We start from the raw sequence: 17,394 nt of genomic DNA on the forward strand, positions 1-17,394 counted from the left end.
CTTGGAAAAATCTATTTCGTGTGAGCCCACAGTGTTAAAACAATGACCAGCAACGGCAGAGAAATTGGTCCTACTGTGTTTCAGATCCTCAGAAGGTTGTCTCCGCATGGCTGGGTAGACAGCTTTGCGGATTGTACGGCGGACATTCGGTCTACAGGAAAGCCACCAACACGGATGCCTATCTAAAAAGCCTGACTCCCACCACCATCCAGCCCAGAAGAATTCCCTCATCAAAACACTACACCATAGGGCCCGTTGCATCTCCGACCAGCACCACTTAGCCAGTGACTTGGAGTACATACACCAAGCCCTCAGGATGAAGGGATACTTGGACCATACAATCCGCAAAGCTGTCTCCCCAGCCATGCGGAGACAGCCTTCTGAGGATCCAACCAAAACTATCACTTTACCGTACATAGCAGGGCTTACCAAAAATATTTCCAAACTCTTAAACAAACACAAGATCCAGGTTCGTTTCAACACAGTACACAAAATCCGTTATTTAATCCCATCTGTAAAGGATGTGATTCCTGACATGCAATACCCTGGTATCTACAAACTGAGTTGTGGTTGTGGCAGCAGTTACATTGGGGAAACGAAACAACATGTCTCGGACCGCATTCATGAACACAAGGCGGATTTGAAACACGGTAGGACCAATACTTCTGCCGTTGCCGATCATTGTTTTAACGCTGTGGGCTCACACGAAATAGCTTTTTCTAAGACGGAGGTACTCTGAAAACCTTCAGAGATTTGTTCATGAAGGCATCCAGATATATAAAAACAGACACAACTTCAAACGAGAGGATGGGGTACCAACTGAGCAATCATTGGAAGGACATTATTAACCAGGTAAAGTCTTAACTGATGGTGATGTTTCCATCCTACCTGCCTATGTCAGCTGTTATTTCCGACTCTCCGTGTCTCTCTCTATGCCTCTCTCTTAGATCTCTCATGCTCACATGTCCTTTGCATTGCACTCTCATGCCTTTGGATTGCACTTTCATGCTCACATGTCCTTTGGATTGCACCCTTTGGGTTGCACTCATGCTTTTGGATTGCACCACTCTTAGATTTTACACTAACATGCTAATCTCTCACATTAACATAGCCACTTAATGTTTTACCTACGTGACTTTACCGAAAAAACCTAAGAATATGAATCCTTGCAGTCACGAAAGCTTCAAATCTAGAATTCTGTGACCTCGTCGAGGAGGCGGCTCTCCAATCTTCCAGTTACATGCTAATTTCCACACATTAACATCACTAGCCCCGGCCACTTCTTTATAACCCTTGGGCTACACCCATTTCAAACCTTTGAAAACAGTCTGCCTCAGCAGCAGCAGACCATGCTTTCCCACCTGATGACGGACGCTTGTGTTGTGCCCGAAACGGCGTGATTTTTTTTTCTACCTACGTGACTTTACCGACAGAACCAAAGAGTGGATTCCTGCAGTCACGAAAGCTTCAAATCAAGATTGAACTCATGAAAGTTAAACTGTGTTCTCACTTAATGGAACTGCCTTGTTGTGTTTTGCTTGTCCGTTTCTTCAGTTGGCATGTGGCCAGCTTGAAAAGACTTTGCTTAAGTAATTTGTTTGAAACATTCAAGGGCTTGAAAAAAAACGGGGTCACGTTGTTGTCGTTAGTGCTCTAGCCATCCGTAAATTTTCGACTTTTTTACTTTAACGCGGCAGTATGAGTTTGGTAAAGCGTTAGTTTTTTCCCTGAGTCAGCTGATGGTTTATGGTTTGTGATATTTGCTTTCATTATCCTCCTTTCAACACGTATCCTTGTGGATATTGAGTTGGTTGCTGAGATGGAAGTTTTCAAAGCTTTCACGGTGGCAGTCACACTTGAACATGGTAATGACGGAACAGTTTGGATCAGGGTTAACGATTGGTGTGATTTATTTGAAAATAAACCATTATTATTTCTTTACTGGGGGATGTTTATGTTTATTTTGCATTTAGTTTTTACCAGTGGCATCCAAATTGTTTGGCCAGCGTCTAGGCACAGAGCAGAGCATATTCAGGGTATATCCAGAGCAACCTGAAGAAAACCCTCCCCGTGATCACGTGGATATTTCTACGGGTCCTTTGATTTTTCCCTCTACATTTAGAAACATGCGTTTAGAGTACAGTATTTGGTTGCAATACATTTCCACGTGATAAGCCACTTTGTTGAGCTATCATTTGTGGCCAGGTCGCTTCTGAAAAAGAGCTACATAGCTCGGTGGGCCTTACATGGTAAAATAAAAATAGTTTCGTTTATAGGTTTAGTTTATACGGGAACAGTTAATTTTCAGTTTTCTCAAATCACACCCTCTCAATTTGTTACATTTGGTTTGAAAGTCAACATCTGAGTGTCGTTCTAGCCTTTTAATATTTCCAAGTGCTCACGATCCCCTCCTCTTCTCTGCATCTGTGCCTCTACACTGTGATTCTGTGTATTGACTGTAATGCATTCCTCAACTCAGTCGAGCGGCCGGTAAATATTGGGAGATCATTAAGCTAAACACATTCGGATACTTGTTGATTCCATTCGTGTGCTTTTTTAAAGCAGTTGAGTACCCAATCAGATTGTCTGTTTTTTAATTGCAAAAAAACTTCAGTCACTTTGAGGCAGCGATACATAAAAAAAAATAAAGTTACGGGTCAACTTCACGTTTGAGATTAGCTCCGAAACTAATATTGATTTACCCGCTATAGTTTGCAGAAATCATAAAAGCTTCCACTCACAACAAAATACACCTCTCACCACAGCTGATAACTTTTGGCAAACTTTCACAAGCAATATGGGAGACTTGTGCTGCGAGCACCCACGATTGTCAAGTCGAAAGTCACAGTGTGACTTCCTGCTCAAACGAGTGTGTCACCCGCTACTCGTCGTTGCACGCTCGCTTGCAACGACGAGAAGCGGGTGACACATCGCAACACGCGGGCCATGCCGTGGCCGCTTGCCGTGCCACATATTAGCTTGCATATCCACAGCGTGGAATTTACTCTTGTGCACATTGTTGTTTGTCTAAATCTTTCTGCCGCTGTCACGGTGAAATTACTCGTATGTCTCGGGTATACAGCAATAGAACCGGTACTGGAAAACCGGTCTCTTCAGGGCAAAATTGTCTTGAAGGAAACAAGTTGGGTCAGTGGCAAGGGCCGTCGGCCACTTCCAGGCTTCCCGGCCGAGTCGCGCAGCTTCTGCCACTTTGATGTTTATCGCACCGAGTGAAGGCCCAAGCCAAGTGCAGCTTCACGCGGCGGTGACAGTCTCCCAGCCTTCCGTTGCCCCCCCCCACTCGCGGCCCTCCCCTCCTTTCCCTCCTGCACCGCTGTGTTCATGTTGGGGCGTTTCTTTTACTTTCTGATTTTTTATTATTGCTGATACCGGACGGAACTGCGATGTTGTTAAAACTTACGTCTGTAACGGCTCTCTGGCACTGTACGTGCAACACGCGGCTTTTTTAGACCTTTACACTCGGGCAAACTCCTTCCCGGTGTGGCCTCACCGACTGATGGGATAAGTGCTGTTAGTAAGCACACTTTAATGTCGGCATGTAAAACAGTTGGTACGAGCAGTCGTGTGCAGGCCATGCGCAGCCACCTTTGTCCATTGACAATGCAACATACCACGCGTTTTACGCAGAATCAAGCTAAACGGGTTCACCGTCCTGATGCAGATTGATACCTGATGTCACCGGCATTGTATGCGGCCGGAAGCATATCATTGTCATCACTTATTACCACTTCTCTGCTTACTTCCCTATTACATGGACGGGTCGATGAAGACACTAGAATTGACAAGTTTCAAGCAATCTATAGATGCGGACCAACACATTACAAGCTGACAGTCTTCCCTCACTGCCTGTCTGACAGGGAGATGGATAGGGAGGCGCACTCCGAACTGTCTTTTGTCAGTGCTTCTGTTTGTCTCTTTTTATGCTGAGCATGCTAATCGGCGTCGTGTCCAGGGAAGAAGGACGTCCATTCACAACTTTTTCCAATGGCAGTGCAACACCCTGTGTTGTTATGTTCCACGGTAATACCAACTTGTGCGGTTGTGGGTAGTGCGGTGGTGCTGAGAGCACGCCAACGCGTGTTTACATTGGCACGTGTGGGCCTTGCTAACGGAGCGGTTGTTGTGTGGTGTTGCGTTGTCTGGCTGTGACTGGTGGTTGTGGCAGGCGGTCGCCACTCGTGAGGATGGAGAGTTTTTTCCAGGCGGCTGCGTGTGCTCTGGACAAAGTCCTCGACGACTTTGAGCAGACAGAGGGTGAGCGGAGCGCACGTGGCACACAGCCACCAACACAACCGCCATGAGCAACACAAACTAACAAGCAACACAAACAAACCAGCAACACAAACTAACCAGCAACAGAAACGAACCACACAAACCAACCAGCAACACAACCCCCACCAGCAACACAAACCAACCACCAACACAAACCAACCACCAACACAACCCCAACCACCAACACAAACCAAACAGCAACACAAAGCAAACAGCAACACAAACCAACCACCAACACAAACCAAACAGCAACACAAACCAACCACCAACACAACCACAACCAGCAATATCACTATATAAATAACTGGAAACACAACCATCAACACAGTACAAGGACTGACAAACCAACCAGCAACACAAACAAACCTGAAACACAACCAGACCAATAGGCAATAAAACCACCAACACAGTACAACCACCAACATAAATCAACCAGGAACACAAACCACCAACAATACAACCAGAAACGAAACCGACAAACGCACAACACGAGCATCCTCCAATGCCGTGTATACATAGCGGCAGTTACCACACGGAAAATCTGGGCGCAGGGCGGGTATGAAATTAACCGCTGTTGCGTTTGCTTGTCGCAGATGACGTGGATTATTTTGGGCTCGTGCCCGCCGCCCGCGGCTCCGAGATGTTCTCGAGCCAGGACGGCACCCGGCGTGCCGGACTCGCTGCCCCAGAGCCGCTGCCACCGCCACCACGCCCGCCGCCCGTTGGCACGGACGCGCTCTCGGAGAAGCGCTCCTCCCTGCCCGCGCTGATCTCGCCTCCGTTGGCGCCGTTGGTGGATGGGCAGGGCGGTGAGCGCGATCGCCCCTTCCTGAGCTTGCCCTCGAACTTCATTGCGGAGAAACCGGGGTCGCCGCCTTCCCAATCGTTTTCGTCGTCGGCGTCTTCGGTGGAATCGCCTCTTCCTTCGCCGTCTTTCCCCGTGCACCCGCCCGCCGCCGCCCCCGGTTCGCCGGCGTCGCCACCGGAAAATCTGCCTTCAACGTCGCCGCCATCGCGGGTGGCATCTCCGTGGGCCTCCCTACCCACCGACGATGCTCGCGGTACCGCGCCGATCGATCCATTTGCGACAACGCGTCGCTCGGACCTTGCCGACGCTCTCGACGTGGGCCTCGTCTCCCCGGCCGTGACCTCGTCGGACGAGACCGTGACGCCGTCGCCCCCGCGCTCGTCGCAACAGCCGCAGTTCACGCGACATTTTGAGGCGGCGCGGCTGCAAGATTGTTTGGCTGCCGGCGGCGGAGAAGATGAAAGTGCGGCGCGCAATGCGTGTCGGCCACCGCTGGTGACGTTCGACCTCCTGTCGGCGGGCCCTGGTGCCGAGACGCTGGCCCCGCAGCGCGGGCCGCCGCTCTGCGACCTGCTTTCGGGGACGCACGACAACGAGCAGCGGCCACGCAACGATGAGCAGCGGCCGCGCGACGCCATCGCGGCGGATACGTCTCTTGCGAGCGACGTGGACCGAACGCCGTTCAGAGGAGGCCGGGCGGAGGGCGGGGAAACGAACGGGGACGGAAGCTGCTCGACGAGCGTGGGAGGCGAGCGGCTCGCTGTGGTGTGCGTGGCGGATGAACCACGGTCACCTGACCGGGACCTCTCGGACGAGACGTGGCGGAACTCGGGCTCGGCGGCTGAAATGTCGTCGGAAAACGACGCGAGCGCGATGTTCGAGGCGGAAAGCGTGCGAGCCGACGCGTCCCGGGACGACTCTCCGGAGCCACCCCTCTCCGTAGAGGCTCTTGCTGCAACCGGAGTGGAGATGTTCGCAGAGGGCGGTGAGTTTGACGACGCTGATAGGAGTTGCGGCGAGGGCGAGAATAGCGGTGGCGGTGTTGCCATCGATCAGCCAACGGCGCTGGACGATTGCCGTCGGGGGGTGGACTCGGAGGCGAGCGAACCCCCAAGCGAGCCGCCCGCCGGGGACTCCCTGCGGCACTGGCCGCCCATCCCCGGAGACGGCGCCGATGTCGTTCGACCGCCGCTCTATCGCGGCGCCGAGCGGGAGGCGCTGCCCTCGCTCGTCAACGAAGAGGAAGTCGCCATGCCCACCCTCGGCACCGAGGAGCCGAAGAAGGCGCGGGAGGAGTTTCTGGAGGAGTTGGAGGAGCGAGAGGAGGAGCCGGGAGCAAGCGTCACGGTGAAGGAGGAGGAGGAGGGCACTGCCCCGCGAACTAATGGAGCTGCGGACGTGTCGGAGAGCGATGCCGAGCTGGAGGCCTTCCTGAGCTCGCTCGAGGCCAGCGCCGACTCCCCCCCGGCTTCCCCGGCCCCCTCCCTCAAGGAGGACCGCGTGACCGAGGAGAAGGAGGTGGAGGACAGCAAGTCAGACACGAGCGGCGACAGCGTTTCCCCGCTGCGCGGTCAGTCCTCCTCCTTTCTCTCTCTCTCTGTCGCCGCTTTGTTTTTTCATTCAAAGGCAAACAAGTCTTCACCACCGTAACCACGAACCAACGTACACGTACTACATTCCCATGTCAGGGACCAGTTGTCTCCGTAGAACAACCACCGTGAGCTCACCACAAAGTTGTATTACCAAAGAGGGATGGTGGATTTAGTCAACCCCCGATTGTTGCTTCTAACCACAGCACCACACCACGATGTAAAGGAATCGTTATAAAAAATACCTTAATCTGTGTGTCTCAAAAACCTCTACGGTACTTCCCATTGTTCCTTTATTGTTTGTGAGATATTTTAGATTCAAGCGGTTTTGAACGAAAAAATACGCATTTTATGATGTTCAAATCCGAATTATTTAACAACTGTAGAGATAGGAGCTTCCTCTCATAGAGTATTAAGTTAATACATTTTTGTTATTTCTCATAAAAAAATGATGGAATCTTTAAATTGAGCGGTGTCCGATGGGTACGTCTTAAAATATAAAAAGTAGAATGAAGTCGTTTGTGGAAAAATACAAATTTTTGGAGTAGTTAGTGTCTGATCTTAACTAAAAATTCAAATCTTAGCTAACAAAAAAGCCACAGGTGAATTATTATATATTGAAAACTTTTGCCTAGCGAAGACAGGCTTCATGAACTAGTGTTAAATAAAGGCCTGTAATTTCAGATTAACCAGTTTCGTCTTGCCATCTGTGCCGTTTGATCTGGTCACCACATTTGAGGAATGTTCTTTTGGCGTTCATAGCTGACGGAGAACAGCCTAAAGGGACCACACCACAGAAACATCGATTGGAGTCGCTCCAGTAGCCCAGCCACCACAGGCTGCACTAAACAGTGTTCTATGTATTTGGCTTACCAGCTAATTGAGTTTATCACTGAACTGAGCCATGCCCAGTGCTGGGTAGAGACGTCTATTGAATTCACTCGAGTGTAGTTCTGTGGTGTCATCATGCAGGGCCACTCCCTGAAGTGACGCGAGGTTCTGCTGACGGTGGCGGTTCTGAAAGGACGTTTCTTTACGTTGCGCGATGACTCTGATGTCGGGTGATGAAATCCACATAATACAAAGACTGAAAAGTAATAAAACTCGCAGCTCGACCGTTATTCAGATGTCGAGAGCAAGTGCTGCTTCTGTACTCTTATCCACGTCCTCGGGGTGGTCGTGTATTTTGAAGGCGGCGGAGCTGACTCCGGCTCCCCTGCCATGGCGCCTCTGCTGCCTCGTCACGCGGCGCCAGCGCACAACGGCACCGATACGCCGGGGGCTGCACGGCCCCCGCCGGGCGGTGCTCGCCCCAAGCAGCCGCTCCGCCTGCAGCTGCCGCGGCCGGCGAGCAACCTCCTGGGCAGCCGCGAGGAGGCCGACGGGCGCGAGCCACCCGAGGCCCACGCGTCGCCCTCCTCCGCCACGGAGAACCACGTGACGGCAATGGCGCCGGCCGAGGAGGGGGAGGACGATGAGGACGAGGAGACGACGCAGGAAGAGGAGGAGGAAGAGGAGCGGGCGTGGTCGCACGGCCCCGGTGGCGCCAGCAGGGCCCGGGCGGGAGGGGAGCGCCCGGCAGGGGGCACCCAGGGAAGGGAGGGCCCCGGGATGAGCGCTCCCATGTGGGTGCCCGACGCCGAGGCGCCCAACTGCATGCGGTGCACGACACGGTTCACCTTCACGCGCCGACGACACCACTGCCGCGCGTGTGGCAAGGTGAGGGGACGGACGCGTTCTTGCCTTTCTGCGCTGCCGTTTGTGAATTTTTGGTTTGCGTCGTTTTAACGGAAGGCGGGACAGAAGAGAGAACGGTTGGGTGTTATCTTTTCAATGCTTTCCAGCTGAAGATGAATGCGTTTGTGCATTAGGTCCGTCGACCTGTCCGTAACGGGTGGGCATTGCAAGCTCACTCTCATGACGACGATCCAAAATAAACCAACCTGTGGTGTAGTCTTGCTGCTGCCCTTAGAGACTTTTTCCATTTACAACCGTCCACGTTCATCACAGGGCTTCACAAAAGCTTGCAAGACATATCCCACAGAGAAGAAAGGGCGAGTTGCAAATATGCAAAAACATTTTCCGCTGACACATAGCATGCTGCCCTCGTACCCTGAGTAATCAGTTCTTTTACTGCTGTATTACATAGACCCATTCATTCAAAACATAGGATTTAGTGTTTAGTGACAGGTGTTTGAAGCAGATATTTTGTACCCTCACAAAGCAAAGAGGTGTCTGACCTCTGAGATTCGTTGCTTGCGGGAGACGAGAGACATTATTATTATTATTCTGCTCGTTTAGCGAGGAAAGCATCGTGATTCTCGTGACCCTTTTTCAGGAGGGTCCTGCCGAGCTTTTTGTTTCGCAGTTGGGGGCCATCGTTTCTGTGCGGGGATCCCAATTTGGTCATTTGCAGGTAATGTTTTGTCGTCCTCTCGGGCTGACGTACCTCCACAAGACACACGTCATCGTAACAGAATCAAAAGTAAGGGGCCATGGGGGAGGGCGTGTGGCACATTTTGGCGCTAGATATCGTAGAGTGCAGTCATGTTGCGACGGTTCTCTGCGGTGAGTACAATATCTTTAAAAACAGTGGCGCTACACCTTTCTAAATTAAATTTACGCTGTCCGCTTGTGCTGTCCAAGATTCAACGGTGAACGGGACCCACCCTATAAGTTGCAGATGTCTCGGAATCGGAAAGGATTAACAGTCGATGTGATGCCTGTACTTTGCGTTGGTGTAACTTCCAGCATGTACATCTCCCCTCCATTTTTCTTTTGTGTACTTGGCAGTTCCTCCTGCACTTTCTTTGCCGGTCATCACGTTTCTGATCTCGGTCGTAGCGGGCAATAAGCGATGTTGGAAAACGTTCTGTTGCTTACCCGTCGATGCGTCGCTAGCTACTCGGCACCGAATGTAATTTCCTGAAATCGCTCTATCCTGCTCGCACTCCTCTCTTTATTTCAACATTTGGATCCCAGTCTGCATTCAATAACAATATGTAACAAAAAAAATTGTTCCTGGGTAGTTAGTGTTATTTTCTAATTGCTTATGCCTCAAAAGTACAGAAAGTGGCTATTATTCCCCACAAACTTTGCTTTTGTGACCAGGATAGTGATATTTTGAAATGTACCTATTTTCAATGAGAAAGCGTGTGCATATGTGTCATTCCATCACATAAAGTCCCAGTCACAAAAGCAAAGTTTGTGGGGAATATCCATTTTCTTTACTTTTGAGGCATAAGCAATTAGAAAATAACACTCACTATCTAGGAACTAAAATCGTGTTACATAGTGTAATTACCCGAGGTTTATGTACTCAGGATTCACAAAAGGCTTTTTGCTAGGTTTGTGTATTCTTGGGATGTCCAGTAGCATTGCTTCAGTAATAGCTATTATTGTTGTTGTTTGTTCAGTGAACTTGCTGTCCGCAACTTAGGTTTCGGCTCGTGTATCTGTCGTCCATGTGTGCACCTTCTTTTTCTAGATCCTCAATCGTTTCCTGTCGATCATTTTCTATTGGTTGATAAGACGACCGTCGTTGGCAAATATTAAATGGTTTACACTTCACGCACATTTGCGCTGTTATGTTTCCAACCATGAATCCCAGAGATTGTCTTCTAGCATTGCTATGAGTAGCCTTGGTGAGAGAGAGTGTCTCTCAGTGTCTCTCGGTGTCTGACGTCCCCTTATTATTTGTATAGTGTTGTTTTCTCCAGGTTATCTTGTGCAACTGTTCCATCATAAATGGTTTTGATTAGTCTCTTATATTATTCTTCTTTATCAAGGTTTTGAGTTGGTGACAGCATGGCTAACTGCTTCTGTTTCTAATTAATCGGGGTAAAAGGTGCAGGGGTGATCGGGTGGGTGGTACATTTGGCTGAGGAATTAGTAACAGAAGAGGAGAGTTTTTTTGGAGTTTGCAGCCCGATGAGATTTGAGGATAAAGGGGGCATTTTTTAAATATATCTGCTACTGGGTGCCCCATTTAATTATAAACTGTGTAAGTTCCACATGTCTACCATTGTTAGCATTGTGCTTATGTGATCGGGTTATCCATTGATGCTGAGGTTTGTTTCAGATGTGTGAAGTTTATTTTAAACTTGGACAGTGGCTTGGTAACACAGCCGCGAGCAATGAGTTAACGACTTGAAGTCCTCGGCTCTCTGCCTTAAGCTACGTGAACCACATGTCAAAATGATTTGTGGCCTTTTGCATGGAGATATTAGAAAGGTCACAGACTTGATTCTCACCGACCCCCCCCACCCCAATTTTGAGAAATAATAATAATCGGTTTTACCCTTTTTGGCAATACAACAGGAGGCGTTAAGATGTTCAAACACCAAACAGATCCCTTCTTCAAGGAATCAAGTCTGCATTAACCACACACACTTGTCATGAACACACATTCTCTGATAATTATGCATATATTATACAGTATATTATATATTATAACTAGCTTTACTACCCGGCCTCGCCCGGGACTTGGATTCTTGTCTTGGATTAATACACGGCCTACGCGGAGGGTGGGGGGGGGATGCGTGATGTCAGCAGGCACACTGCGTGACGCTGCCGCATGCGGATGACATCACAGATGTGACGTCACCGCTCACTTGTCGTGCAAAATATATCCATTAGTGCGCCCCCCCCCCCCGCCAAATTCACATTGTGTACAGTATGGAAGCTAGCCACATGCCAAATTTCAAGTTTGTTGCATTTCGAGAAGTATGCTAAACATTTCAGACAGACACACATTCACAAATTTCCCTTTTATATATATAGATAATATATGCATTGTCTTTGAAGCTGATTATCGAACCCGAGAAATATCCTTCATGGCCTTGTCTCACCAGTGTCAGACAAAGAGTGCCAAGAGGCGGACAGTACAAAGACAGTGCACGTATTAGCGCATTTATCGCTCAGGGTAAGCAGCTATATCATGGGACCTTATTTGCCAGAATCAAAGTATGAGAAATAATAATAGGTATTACCCTTTCTTCCAATACAGCAAGTGTTGAGATGTTGAAACACAAAATACCTTTTGCAAGGAATCAAGTCTGCATTAGCCACACGTACTCATGGTGAACATGCACCACAATATTGTTACGTAGGTCTCCGTCTTCAGCAAATTCAACACATGAAGTTGTCACGGGCTCATGCCATGCAGGTTGCACTTAGCATAGCCAACGAGGACACCCAGTTAATAACAGGACAAAAACAATACGGTTTACTTAGAAAATGTTGTCCAGGAGGCTGGAGAATTCCGCAAACTGATTAATTTTATGTTATTGATTTAAATAATGAAGTCACTAAAATGATGCCTTAAGGGGAACTGAAAGTAGAAAGCAAGTAAAAAAACGCAGCTCTAGTTATCAAAACACGATAATGCACATGTTGAATTAAAGGAGTGGTGTAAAATATTGCGATATAATAGAAGACAAATGGATACAACTTCAGTGTATGTTAAGACCCAAAATATATATGCGTAGGTTTTAAATGTGTGTGTTAAACAGAGTCCTGTATGCAAGGGTTTAACAATGCGCCATTTATTATCATTTTAGCTCACTCAATGGTGAGGTGATGGGAAATTCTCACAGCCAAAATTAGTTTCTTAATTGCTAAATTTGGTTGTAAGAATTGGTGAGATCATCACGTGGTCTTTACCCAAACATGAATCACGAATCGTGCTGTTGGATGTGAACATGGACGTTGCTATTTTAAAAAAAATGCTGGTCGGTGTCCCTCAATACATAAATCCCTTAACAGGCCTCGGTTGTGTTTGGTGTCCGTTCCACATGCCCCGCGCGCAGGTGTTCTGTGCCCCCTGCTGCTCGCAGAAGAGCCGGCTGAGGTACATGGAGAACAAGGAGGCTCGCGTGTGCATTCGCTGCCACACTCACATCGACAAAGGTGAGGGAATGACGGACGCATGCCACACGGACCACACGCACGCGTACACCAATGCGATTGCGGCGCAATTTACGTGAACGCAGGGGCGAAACGCAATTGCCATCTCCAGGCGCTTCGCAGGAAACAAACTATTCATAGTTGGGTAAAAAAAAACCAGGCTGATGGAGACGACAAATGAAATAAAACATTTTTAAAAATAAAATCAATTTTAGCCACGTGCGCATGCAAACAGACGTGCCTCAAGTATTTGGCTCGCACAAGGTCTCAACTGCGCTTAGCGGTTCACGTAGAAGAGAATCCCAGACATCGGGAACACAAGCCGAGAAGGAGCGACCTCCCGTCAAACGAAGGCTTTGTGACAAGGATCCGGAGGTGCTGAGCTGGAGAGTAAAGCGAGACGAGAGAGGAGAGGCAGGCAGGGGCAAGACCGTGAAGAATGTTTACAAAAGTCACTGCAATTAAAAACACTAGCCGTACAGGATTTGCTCGCTCTCCGAGAGAGAACAACGCGGGGGGCATGGGGAATTCCAGGCAGCGCGGGAAGGCAGCCAGTCGGTTAGCTGGTGGCTGCAATTTCCCAAGCTCTGTGGTCCTCTTTATATAATGTGAAATGAGTGTTGACCTATGGAAGCACCCAGAGAAAACCCACGTGTGCTCGGGGAAAACACTCTTTACCATTTAAACGGAACAAGCAAGAGTCCGCGTATTGCCTTCTTCTGGCGAGCCGAAGTTACGGAACCTCCTCGACGCCCACGGGAAGGGAATTTGACAACATTTGTGCGATCCACCAACCCTCGCCTCCACAGTGCCGGATTCTCGGTGTGTGCGCAGCCACCACCACTCGGCATGGGCACCGCACAGTGGCACGTTGGGAAGTGAAAGCTGACCTAGCTGGAGAACCGCAGGTCTAGCTGGAAGGCAGGCAGGCAGGCGGTGAACCGGCGCCAACAATTGCTCAAGCTCTGCAGCCCTCTGTGTATGAAGATATTTTCAGCCAACGAATGAGTGTTTATACACGTGGGAGGAAACCGGAGCACCCGGGCAAAGCCCCCGGTTGCAAGGGAGCAACACTGTATCCAGTGCACAAGGGGCTGATGATATGAGTCTGCATTCTTCTGAACCACCTTCTGGCAAGCCAGGGTATGGCTCCTCCTCTACGCCCACAGGAAGAGAGTTTCACAACATTTGTGCATTCCACCAACCGCTTACTGCCACAGTGCCGCGTTACTGGCATGCCACCCCTGCCGTGCACGTATATTAACTTTATGAGTGCCTCTGCATGTGTGTGAGCCATTTACACAATTGTGCGCATGTACACATAAAACGTCTTGTAGCAGTGTTGTTGAAATGTTTGGGTGGTGTGCGAGGACCGCCCTGGTCTGGCTGTATCAGGTGAGAAATATTGATCTCGCACCTCCGATTAGCACGGTTGGCTACGTGCGGGTGCCACAGAAGTTCAACGTGCATGTCGCAGGAAGAGAATGTCAGGAATGTTTTCTCAGTCGAGGTGGCTTCGGGGGGGGGGCTCGTTGGTCTTTGCGGTGGCACGGAGCCAGCACTGCTGAAGTGCTGCAGTGCAACCGCACGCCAACCTCCCACTTGAGATAACATCGTGCCCTCTCAAACCCAGCGTGCTTGACGGTCACCGCTCGCTCGGTCACTGGGGATTGCACAAAGAATGAATGCCGAAAACTAAAAACAGTCCCTTGTTGTCCTTTTTGTTGCTGTAATCGACATCTGGATAAGTGCAAGGGTAAAAAAATAATTCCGAGGGTTCGTAGGTGTTCAAAATGTGGAGGAAGTAAAAACGTCAGGATAGCATCCAGGTGCTGTGTTAGAGCACTCCGAAAGTTTACAACTTAATATTCCAGTCGGGTGGTCATCGCAGCCCCTTAACCCTTGGGAAATGAGAACAACGGGCACTGCTTTGTGGGATGTTAACAGTGGTCGTACATTTGGAGAGACTGGATTGTGAACTTCTACCACGGGCTGGAGGCCACCAGGGGACATGCGAACGCCACCTGCGCTCGTACCCCCGCAGCGCAAAGCAGTGGGCTCGAGTCCTTTTCTCAAAGATCCACCCTTGAAGGATTGATAATGTCCGTGTCGTTCCACTGTACGCGGATCTGGAATGGACAAAGAGGCTACCTTGTCTGCCCAGATGCATGCGCATGGTTATGTAAAAAAAAAAATCGCAAACGAATCACCTTCAAGCTTGTTTCCTTGCCCTCCATTACCTGACTGTGCCGGTTAGCATGAGATGATGTAGTCTGGCCCCGTTGGTGGAATTCATTTGAAGAGAACAGCCCGTACCAGCAAAAGAGCAGTGCTTCTTAAGTGTGCGTGTGTGTGCGTGCACTGTGGCAGGCACACACGTGCAGACGTACGCGCACCCGCGCCTAGACTTGCGAGCTCATTGCACCAAAACGCGACGCTCGCCGATGAGTGCACGCGAGAGCGGCCTGATTATCATCATCAGTGCTATGCCCTCGTCTTATTAAAAAAAAATCTAATTCCAAGGACGTTTTCACAGCAGCGAGATCTTGTTTCATTCTGAAATATATGTTGTGCTTTGTATGCACTTTGCTGTGCAGCTTTGAGCCAAGATAAGGAACTTTTTAAGTGCACTTTGCACCGTTCATTTGGTAGCCCTACAGCAGTCCACCCTAACCAACATGGAATATTCTCGTGGCATTTTGTTTTTTTTAAATTAAATTTAAAGGGCTGTAAATTATATTTGATGCTAGATTATTACATTGCCTTGATATGTCATGGCATTGAATGATCAACATCAAGCACTGGTTGCATGAATCGACTGCTCAATTCCCATTAAAGATGTTTGTTGAATACATTCGGTGTGATTGCCAAACCTCTGAGGCGTGTGCTGTAGAGTGGAAAGACTTTGTGACTTAATTGCCAAGGTCGAGGCCAATGTGTGCTTAATGTCATAAAACAAAGATTCAAGTTGCATTCCAAGCGGCACCTTCCTAGAAAATAATTTTGGGACGAGGTAAGACTTTCCTGCATAGCGTACACGTATTGCCAATCGACAACATTGAGCTGTCGAGACGAGGCAAATCCTGTTTGTGACAAGTTTTCTGTCAGCACAGCTTAAAGCACGATGCAACACAAAGAGCTAAATGGTTGTTACTTTACTCGGTTATCAACACGATATTGATCCATGGCAGTTAAATAAAGAAAGCCGCACGTACTCCTCTCAAATCCGGTGTCCAGGCAATGAGGGCGGTCGGGGAGGCGGCGTGGCCCAGCGCTAGCACCGTCCGCCCTCCCTCCCGCCCGCCTGCCCGCTTGTTCACTCGCATTCTTCCATCAAACGTTGATGTGGTTTGCGCGATCGCCTCCGTGTCTCCTCTTCGTCTGTAGCAGCCGAGGCGGTGGACAGAATGGTTGCCCTGGCGCCATCTCCGCCGCCGGCGCCGCCGTCACCGACATCGATGTCGGCGCCGCCCAGCGGGAGCCCCAACCCCAACAACCCGGCCGAGTACTGCTCCACGCTGCCGCCCCTGCAGCAGGCCCGCGCCGCCGGCACCCTGGCCTCGCCGCCACCCACCGTCATGGTGCCCGTGTCGGCGCTCAAGCACCCGGGACAGGACGGTGGGCGCACGCACCATGCACGCCGCACACGCCGCACCGTTTGCACCGTTTGCACCGTTTCACCTTGCAGTGGTGAATGAGCGTCGTGTACGGTCGTGGTGGTGGTTGGGAGTGGTAATCACCTGATTAGCAAGCACACCACCACTACTGCCCGGTTTCGGTCTTCCAAGGCAAAATGGTTATTGTTTCACCAGATTCGTGAATGTGTGTCATGTGGTAATCGTGGGTAGTGTGGTGGTGTTGGTGGTGGCGGTTGGGAGTGGTAATCACCTGATAAGTGAGCACACCATGACCAGCACCACTGCCTAGCTTCAGTCTTCCATGGAAACAACGGTCATTGCTTCATCTTCTTGGTTCTTTCGGTAAAGTCACGTAGAAGGGAAGTAATAAAATAATAAAAATAAAACATAATAAAATAATTCTCACGACGTTTCGGCTACAACGCAAGCAGCCGTCTTTAGGTGAAGAATGAGACACTACCAAGCTAGGAGCTTATATATAAGCTGGGTTGGAGGTGGAAGAGCGCCTTAACAAAAAGAATGTGCATATGAAGAGGAATTTAGCATATTCATGGGAAATGCGTAGGAGGTGGGCGGGGGGTTTCAAAGTCATATTATGCCCATGCATTATGCAGGATCAGCAGCACCAAGGGTGGGTGCAGGGAGTAGCATTAACAAAGGAAAGGAATGTTAATAGTATGTAGCTTCATCGGATTCGCACTAACTACGGGAGATGTGGACACCTGAAAATGAGACACCTTCCTGTATGTGACTGTTTACAAATTCTAAACCATGGAGCATATAACCTCACTCTGCCCCAGCTATACGTGTGAAGGCAGTGGTTGGCTAGGTGAGTGATGGGGTGAGTTTGATCCGAATCTCTTAATAGTTACTCGTCATAGGCCTTACAAAATAAGATGATGGTGATTGATAGCGTTTAGTGGTGGAAGTAGTGCGTGTTCGATTGTTAATACTGTCTGGTGTGGTTGTGGTTGATAATGCTGAGTTTGTTTTATTTTTGTTTTTGGGTTCAGTCACTTAATGATCTGGCCAAATTTCCTACTAAAGGCCCTCCACCACCCGACATTGCCAAACGCATTGTCGCATGTACAAACGTTTAACACGCCAATTATTATCGTTCACGGAGCACGCGTAGCCATCTCAGTAGTGTGTGGCTGTG

General features: G+C 49.4%; 1 protein-coding gene across 2 annotated transcripts in view; it reads left to right on the forward strand.

The window, feature by feature from the left end:
* LOC144733385 (uncharacterized) overlaps nucleotides 1–17,394 on the forward strand; it is a 44,588-nt gene that overhangs the window by 5,783 nt on the left and 21,411 nt on the right. The window contains exons 2-6 of one of the 2 annotated variants that reach the window (XM_078615280.1): nucleotides 4,187–4,275; nucleotides 4,887–6,671; nucleotides 7,883–8,409; nucleotides 12,501–12,600; nucleotides 15,985–16,215. In XM_078615280.1, coding sequence (XP_078471406.1) covers nucleotides 4,206–4,275; nucleotides 4,887–6,671; nucleotides 7,883–8,409; nucleotides 12,501–12,600; nucleotides 15,985–16,215 — 2,713 coding nt within the window. In that variant the 5' untranslated portion in view covers nucleotides 4,187–4,205. The remainder of the gene's footprint in view (nucleotides 1–4,186; nucleotides 4,276–4,886; nucleotides 6,672–7,882; nucleotides 8,410–12,500; nucleotides 12,601–15,984; nucleotides 16,216–17,394) is intronic. The other variant, XM_078615281.1, reaches the window with a different exon arrangement.

This window comes from Lampetra planeri, chromosome 46, assembly GCF_965212315.1.
Source record: "Lampetra planeri chromosome 46, kcLamPlan1.2.h2, whole genome shotgun sequence".
In the NCBI taxonomy this organism is placed as follows: Eukaryota; Metazoa; Chordata; class Hyperoartia; order Petromyzontiformes; family Petromyzontidae; genus Lampetra; species Lampetra planeri.